This window comes from Gavialis gangeticus, unplaced genomic scaffold, assembly GCF_001723915.1.
Source record: "Gavialis gangeticus isolate Ggan-Ray unplaced genomic scaffold, GavGan_comp1, whole genome shotgun sequence".
Taxonomy (NCBI): Eukaryota; Metazoa; Chordata; order Crocodylia; family Gavialidae; genus Gavialis; species Gavialis gangeticus.
In genome coordinates, this window is record NW_017729030.1 from 67,061,222 (window position 1) to 67,069,746 (window position 8,525).

At 44.3% G+C, this 8,525-nt stretch overlaps 1 protein-coding gene across 1 annotated transcript in view; it reads right to left on the minus strand.

The window, feature by feature from the left end:
* Positions 1–3,399: 3,399 nt before the first annotated feature.
* Positions 3,400–8,525, minus strand: part of LOC109300965 (low-density lipoprotein receptor-related protein 2-like) — a 39,125-nt gene continuing 33,999 nt past the window's right edge. The window contains exons 27-34 of the mRNA XM_019521855.1: positions 8,111–8,308; positions 7,088–7,634; positions 6,582–6,710; positions 6,215–6,319; positions 5,729–5,965; positions 4,689–5,172; positions 3,879–3,999; positions 3,400–3,465 (exon numbers count right to left, since the gene is read on the minus strand). Of these exons, the coding sequence (XP_019377400.1) occupies positions 3,436–3,465; positions 3,879–3,999; positions 4,689–5,172; positions 5,729–5,965; positions 6,215–6,319; positions 6,582–6,710; positions 7,088–7,634; positions 8,111–8,308 (1,851 nt within the window). The 3' untranslated portion in view covers positions 3,400–3,435. The remainder of the gene's footprint in view (positions 3,466–3,878; positions 4,000–4,688; positions 5,173–5,728; positions 5,966–6,214; positions 6,320–6,581; positions 6,711–7,087; positions 7,635–8,110; positions 8,309–8,525) is intronic.

The following is an 8,525-nucleotide window of genomic DNA, read 5'->3' on the forward strand; positions in this document are numbered from 1 at the left end:
TTTTTTAAAGAAAAAAAGGCTATCCTTAAATGGACTGGCCAATGCCAACATCCTAAAGGATAGCCAACACAGGTAGGTCTTACTTGTGCAATCTCATTTCCTTCTATGACCAGGTGACCCATCACAAGGGAGGAGAGATTGAGGTCATATCTTGACTTCAAAAAAGTCCTCCAATCTGGTATCCCATGATCACCTCTTGGCAAAACTGGCCAATTGTGGCCCTGGGTCCACCACAGTCCACTGGCTGGGAAGTTGGCTCCATGGTTGGACCCAGAGGGTAGTAATTGATAGAAGTCAATCATGGTACCCTGTGACTAGTGGGGTACTCCAAGACTGTCCTTGGACCCATATTGTTCAACATCTTCATTAGTGATGTGGACATTGGAGTCAGGAGCAGACTGGCCAAGTTTGCCAATGACACCAAACTTTGGAGCAAAGCATCCACAGCAGAAGACAGGCAGGTGATCCAGGCTGACCTGCGACAGGCTCAGCAAATGGGCAGATGAGAACCTGATGGTGTCTACATTGAAAGATGCAAGGTTCTCCACCTTGGTAAGAAAAGACTGCAGAATCCTTATAGGCTTGACAGTGCTATGCTGGCTAGCACTATGGAAGAAAGACTTGGGGGTCATCATTGACCACAAGATGAACATGAGCCTGCAATGCAATGCTGCAGCTAGTAAAGCAGCCAAAATGCTGGCTTGCATCCATAGATGCTTCTCAAGCAAAGCTCAGGACATTGTTCTCCCCTTGTACTCGGCCTTGGTGAGGCTGCAGCTGGAGTACTGCATCCAGTTTTGGGACCCACAATTCAGAGAGAGTGTGGAGAAGCTTGAGAGTCCAGAGAGGAGCCACGCACATGATCAGAGATCAGGAAAACAGAGCCATGGGGTCTTTGGCCTGGAAGCACAGGCTCAGGGGTGATGGCCACCTACAAGTTTAAAATCAGGGGTGACCACCAGGATCTGGGGGAATGTTGTTTATTCACTAGAGCACCCCAAGGGATGACAAGGTTGAACAGTCATAAACTACTACAAGACCATTTTAGGCTGGACATCAGGAAGAATCTCTTTACTGTTAGAGCCCCCAAGGTCTGGAACAGCCTGCCAGAGGTGCTTCAAGCACCTGCATTGAACACCTTCAAAAGCAACTTGGATACTTATCTTGCTGGGATCCTATGACCTCAGCCGACTTCCTGCCCTTCAGGTGGGGGGGCTGGATTTCCATGATCTTCTGAGGTCCCTTCTAGCCCTAATGTCTATGAAGTCATTTGAGTGCTTGATGCAACCCCAGGATTGCTTTTTTGCTTGACAGTGGGGAGTTACCATAGTGCTTGGTTTAGCGTGGACTAGACAGGCTCCATTCCACTTGGAGTAAGCATGCCTTCTGGCCAAGGACAGAGGCTCCATCAGCTTGTTTGTTTTATATCCCCAAAGGGCAATTCTAGGAAAAAGGTGAACATAGTGCTACTTAAGGCCCATATGTTCTTGCTTTCTGCCTGGAATGCCACCACTTCATTCCCATTACCAGAAGTAGACTCTCCATCATCTAAACGTCAAGTGGTATGCAGCCTTGCCATGGCAAGAAATTCAGCCCATCATCACAATCTCCTCTGCCACTACCAACACTCCATCACCCCCCATAAAAGTCAATTGTATGATACACCTGGTCCAATGCAATGAGGGTGTCTGCCTATTGCCTTAAGCGCCCAACTGAAAAAGTAGGACCAGGATGTACACACCATTCTGGTCTGACCTCACTACCCTTGTGCTCAAGAGTCATCTACCCAGACTCTAGAAGGTGAATTTAGAAACAAAGTATAAAAGCTGGCTGGATACTGAGAACTAAAAGGACTGAACACCTATATTGGTCAAGTTATAAGTCAACTCCAAAAATACTTTTCATATAGGGAAGTATAAACTGCTGCCCCCCCACCCCCTTTGGCTAGGGCTTGATCTCCAAGTATTCAGCTTTTCTTCTTTTGCTAGTGTCTGGTGTACCCAAGAACTGTGTGGGAATACAGCCTAGAGCAGCTAGCTTGCTGTGCTTAAAGATCCCCCAAAAAACAGAGGCCCAAGGGGGATTTTTCTTGGTATGTGAGAAAGTATTTAAAAATCTCAGCTACATAGCTGGTCCAATTAAAAAAAAAATCAAGTCCCCCCTGCCTTTTATTCCCATGAGTATTAAAAAGGAGTGAGACTTGCAATCCAACTGCCTTTTAACTGTCTGCTTTAGGAAAGGCACCACCACTTACTGCTAACAGTTCAGAACATGAGAAACATGCACATCTCCAAAAAAACACTGTTCCTCTCAAGCCCCCATAAAACAATAATGTAACTGGACTTTGTTAGTATGGACCAATAGGTCATGTATTGCTGCTGAGCTATTTCAAGGTTTAGTTTGGGCTTCAAGGGGTTGTGAAGGAGTTTGATTTCTTTAGACAAAGTACAGCACTAAACAGATTCCAGTAGCTATAGGGCAAGAGCCTGTCCAGCTGGGAGTTGGAGCCTTAGCTTCCATTTCAAGGGAGCATGAGGTTGTTAGAGCCCTTTGGTATTGAACCAAGAATAGAAAGAGACAGCTGCCACCCTTCAGCCACTACCACCAAGTGTAGGCTTGCAGTCCCCATGCAGGCAGCATTAAAGCCTGCTGGAATTGAGTAAAATATAGCAGATGTTACAAGACAAGGCTCCCTTCCCCACCCCAATTTATATCATGGGGGCAAGGGAAGAGCCTTTCAGTAGCATTAGGGTGGTGGGGAAGCAGGTGGCTGCTGTGGCTTGGGCTCTATCTCCTACTCAGCTGTAGCCACAGCTTCCCCCTCCCCTACAGCCTCTGCTTCCCACCCATCCCTCTCCCTCCTCTACTTACTTTTGCTCCATCAACCTGGGGCACTTTAACCCCAGTTCCATCTCCAGGCTAAGGTAAGATGGCAGTAGGGGGCAGGTTTGACCTCCCTATATTCCCCCACCACCACTGGGGTGATGGGTAAGAGATAGACCCCACAATAAAAAGTTAGATTTTATACATGGATAGTTAAAAGCAAAAAAAAATTATGGTTTCCCCATGCACAGAATCCAAATGGGGGAGGGGAAGAAAAAGAGTCAGGGTTGCCATATTTACTTGAGATCCAAGACAATTGCATTCTAGGCTTTTAACAAATCATAAGGCAAGGCTAGTCTCCAAAAAGTGTTACCCAAACTGGTATCATTGACTATGGATGTCACTGATGATTAATTCATTGCTATACAAAAAGGACCAAAAAATGTACTTTATAAGTAAGGCTTTAAAAAAAGCTATTACCATTCCTTCCCAGCAGTACCATTCTGGAAGGGGGGTAGGGACCAAACAAACAAAAAAAACCACAAACACACCACTATACATGCAGATTAGCTGTTATTTAATTTCATTAAGACTTTAATTTCAAGGTTGAACTCATTCCATCTTCAGGGGAGTTACCAGCTCCTGCAATGAAACAGGAAGTTAGATTTGATCAAGTCTTACTTCACAGGCCAATTGAAGGAGTGCTCTGAACCTTACATATTCCCCATTAAGGAATCTTGGAGGATGATTTTTAGGGGCTCAAGCAGCTTGCTAGTATTAGTGTTCAGGACTCTGGTCCCAAACTTGCCTAGGTTGGATGGCCTTAATGGAGTTGACTGCATTGCAGCTCTTTAATGAGGCTTTAATTTCCTGTCCCATCAGCAGCTTGAGGGCTTCTTGGTGGCTTTTAAAGCCAGGATAAGATTGACCACTTTGCTCTAGTGCTGGTAGAAGCAATGCAGTGTCTGAGGAAGGAGCATGTCTGCTCTGCTCAAGGCTTCTGGGTTGCCTGCCTGCCCTGCAGACAGGGTTTAGGGGTAGGATGGACTCCTCACCTGTTTTCCATCATAGGCTTTATTAACAAATGTTGAGACATTTGTGGCAATGTCGTCTTCCTCTGGGTCACTCTCCCTGTGATAGGAGGTCAGAGCCCTATAGGAGGCTGTGCTGGAGGTCCTGCATTAGAGTAAAAAATGTTCCTGAAGCCATATTGCACTTAAGCACTTGTAGATCTTATTTAAAGAAGGGGAAAGTTGCTGAAAGATTCTCTTACTGTTGGGACTATGGGCTAAAGTCCATTGCATTCAAAGTGAGCCAAATTGCTAGGCTGATTTCTAAGGGGAAGTAGTATGTACTCCCAAACAGTACTAGTATCCAATACACTATTAAGTTCAGACAGGCTACAACAACCCTGTCAAAGCTTCCATTGCAGTAAGAAGAGCTATCAAAACCTCTGGTAGGTTGTTTGGATACCTTCTAAAAGCATTGGTGTCAGACACATTAGTACTACCATTTAAAGTAGTGACACAAAAGTTTGTGACCCCTCCACCTTCCCCAAAAGGTGAGCCAGGTTCAACTGTGGCAAGCAGCTGCACTCCTAGGAGGGTCTATACAACTGTTTGAGGGAATTGTCACTTTGACCTCCTCAAGGAGCTGTAATATCATGGAGTCAGTCAGTCAAACCTTCTTTCTACAAGACTCAAAGCTTACAAGGGTAAGATTTTAAAAAGTATGCATCATGTATGGATTAGTCAAGTAAATACAGCCTCAGGCAGAGTCTTGTTGATTCATGAGCTGTGCTCTCAACCTTTGCGCCTCATCCCCAGCTGGTGTGTCTACATGGGTTTTAGTCAGGAGATCCTTACCTTCTCAAGGTACTTTGCCTTCTCATGTAGAAGAAAGCTCCCACTATTGCCATGAGGACAAGCAGTACTACAAGAATGCTCAGGATAATGGGACCAGCTGCAGGTTTGACTGCTGGCTCTTCACAGTGGTCACCACTATATCCCAACATGCAGTGGCACTTCACCATGCCATCTTCAATGGTGCAGTCTCCTCTCATATTACATGTTTCACTACTGCAAGGTTGAGAACCAAGGACCCTTTCAATGCTAAGAGATGGAGAAGGCTCTATATGCGGAGTAATCCTATCCTCCCTATATAGGGGAGGAGTCTGTACAGTTGAAGGCTTCCTTCTAGCATATTTTGTCACCTCTGGGTGCAGATATTTGGTTCTAGTGGTGGGTCTCTTGGTGGTGGTTAGGACACGTTTTGGTATTTCTTCCTTCTTGCCTGGCCTCTTTGGTAATGGTACTGTTGTGCTGGGTTTCTTCCTATCTTGATAGGTGCCTAGGAGGAGATGGTTAGTTTTAAACTTGATATTCAACATTTTATATTGTTGGCTAAACCTGAAGATCATTTTACTGGTCTCCAAGTGTTATTTGGAGCCTCCCCAATTATATTGGGATAGGCAAGCCTATGCGCATCAGGAATAGCTTTTCATATTTACTGTGCGCTGATGGGTTTGTCAAGCCCTTGTCTTCTCAGCTATTGAGAGCCACTGACACTAGAAGAATCTTTTGCTAGTTTGAAATTGAGAGACTTCCAGGAGGTTCATGGGATGTTACATCCTTGATCAAGGAGTCAAGTGGATTTGTGGGCCATAGTTGATAGCTTAAGCAGCAATAAAAAGGGCTTTATGTACTCAATATAGTCAGTTTTCCATAGTGAACTTCCAAAGATCTGTTGCAGGCTAAATGGACTTGTCTGCTCATTAATGGGAAAAGCTGGCAGTACTTTCATCTTACCCACCACCCCATGAGCATGTGCTGTTGGGTTTACAGCTCAGATTGGAGCAATAGCATGGAACCCCAGCCTGCTAGCTTAAGCTGAAGGAGTTACTTACAGTCACTTTCATCAGAGCCATCCAAGCAGTCGAAGTAGCCATTACATGCTTGCTCCTTGGTAAAGCATTTCTTGAAATCTCTGCAAGCCTTAAGTGGCTCAGGACATGTCACAGTTGCAATGCATTCAGTCCCATGCTCTAGATTATAGCCAGTGGAGCATTTACAGACCCTCCCTTGTGGTGTTGCCAAGCAGATCTGGCTGCATCCACCATTGTTCTCTGAACAGCCATTTGTACCTAACAATTAGGCAGAACAGTTATAAGTTGTTTTGACACTAAAGTTATGGTCCATTTGAGACCTAGAAAGTGAAACCCTGGTGGCATGAATGTCCTTCCATTCCCCTTCCCCCCCAGCTTAAGATAGCTAGAACCCCAGTAGGTGAGCTTAAAGTAAAGTGTATTGTTCTTCTGTAAAGAAGAGCTTTATACTCTCCCTGAAGTATTCTAGTCCAGATCTATCCTTTTAGAAAAACAGTTAGGACTTGCCTTGCTGTGTGAACTTGCTGTATATCTTTATGTCCATGATCTTCCCATCCACTTGAAACCACCAGTTCTCTGTTGTTTCTAGCTTGCTGTGCCATACTCTTGTATCTGGCAGACAGAATATAAAGGAGTTTAGAAAGGAAGACAGATCCTCCCCTTGCAGAAGGGGCAGTCCAACTTGGAACAAAAGCCATAAGTTGGCAGTGCACAAATCTACCTTCTCCCTGCTTCCTTCCTAAGCACAAGTTGTACATTTGCTTAGAAAGTGAGCCAACTGTTCTTGGCACCCCAACATGGCTCTTGAGTTGTTGCTAGACAGTGCACACCCCTCCACCTTGACACCAATTATCTGCCTTACTGAGCATCTTACCATTGTTAGTGGAGGTTGTCCAGACCATCATGCCTTCACCAATTGTGAAGAGCAAGAGGCCATGCAGCCCTCCCCGCACTACTCTGTATTTTGAGCCATCCAACTGAATGCTTTCAACAACACCTTTCACTGCAAGAAGAAAGAGTTGTTAGCTTTTTGGTGATGCATGAAATGCAAACAGGTGCTGAAGTTTAGTGGCAAATATACATGTTAACTAGCAGTTCAAGGCTCTTTTCTTTGTGATATTTTAAAGGCAACCTGCACCCTACCTCCAGGAAGGAGGAAACCAAACCTTGGCTTGATCCCATATCCCAGAGGGCTAGACTCAAAATAAACAAAAAAGTTTCATTCAGACAGAAGATACTCTTCCTCTGCTGATGGGCAGATACCAGTCCTCACATCTGGAATCTAACATTCAGTTAGAGGAATGAGTTAAAAAAAAAGTTACTTTGCCAGCACTTTCTAGATCACAGATCTTACCACAGAGCCAAGCCTGTCATACTTACTACGGTCAGCCCAGTAGAGCCGAGTGCCCACATCTGCAAAAGTCAAGCCAACAGGAATTTGGGATCTCCTCCAGAGCACCATCCTTTTGCTACCATCCATAGCAGAGCACTCTATCTTTGGGGTAGCCCTACGAGTCTCAGAGCCTAGGTCAATAAAGCACATCATTCCAGTTGGTGGGTGCAGTGCAATTGCAACTGCTTTATGGATCTCTTTGTCAATCAGTGTCAGATGATAACGCCCATTTGAAGTTACTACTTGAATGTATGGGTTCTGGCTGCTGACCCAGTATATATTGCCACTCAACCAGTCAAGAGCAAGAGATATTACAGTGCCTTCCACTGGCACTACTTTTTTCCAGTAGAGTTTGCCAGAATCCTTGATTTTTAACAGCCTTATGTGGCCACCTCCCAGCTCTGCAAAGTAGAGTGACTGGTCTTTCACAGCATAGTCCATTGCTGTCAGATGCTCTAGGTTGACAAGAGGTAGAATACTATGTTCAGGAAGAGTTGTCCCTCCTATTGTAGCTGGCAGCTTTTTCAGGTATACCTAGAATACAGAGTAAAGGCAAAATATTTTTTCAATGCTTGCAGTTCAAAGTCTATTGCAGGCTTCCAAGACCCAGGGATATCTAATCTGCCTACTCCAAGTTGTATGGTGACCCAGGAATTGTCAAAGCAGTTAGGTCCAGAAATAGCAAGTGGAAGCCAAAAATCTTAAAGACTGGTGCTACAAAGATCCAAGTGCTAGAGAAAATAAAATTTGCCATCTCCCCATTATGCTGTACTTCAGCATTTGGCACTTTTGTATGAAAGGACTGTAGTGTTTGCTTGCCTAGAGGCAGTATTAAAAAAAGGCAGCTTGGTCATTGTTTTTCAGGCTACAGTATATTTCCTGGCTCATGCCAAAGGCTACAAGAGTAGTTGTCATTTATTAGAGTTTTGGATTCAGACTGAAAGAGACCTAGGCATGGCATGATCAAGTAAGTCTCCCTGCACTCAGCTTAATTTTTAGCAGAAGGTTACCTGAGTAATAGCTGTTGAAGCTACTAGGAACAAGAATGCAGAATCCTTAACAGGAATGCAGTTTTTTCCATCAGCAAGCACTAGTTCAACTGGGCACCGACAACTTCCTTTGTGTTTTGGATTCAATAGACACAAGTGGGAGCAGCCAAGTTCTCTACAAGGGTTTGGTGCAGTTGGTTGCAACACTTCATGCATTACCTAGAATGGTTAAATAGCCATAACATTGTATTTGAAAAACAAGATAAAAAAATATGCAAATATGAATACATAGATGTATGCCCCATTTCTGTATTCTTTAATGTATTATCCTTCTTATATTAACAGTAGAAAAGGCAAGGGGTCCTGCCTTTTAAACCTTTGGAAACATCAGTAACTGGAGATTGGTTATTTGTAACTGTCCTTGGAATTCACATCC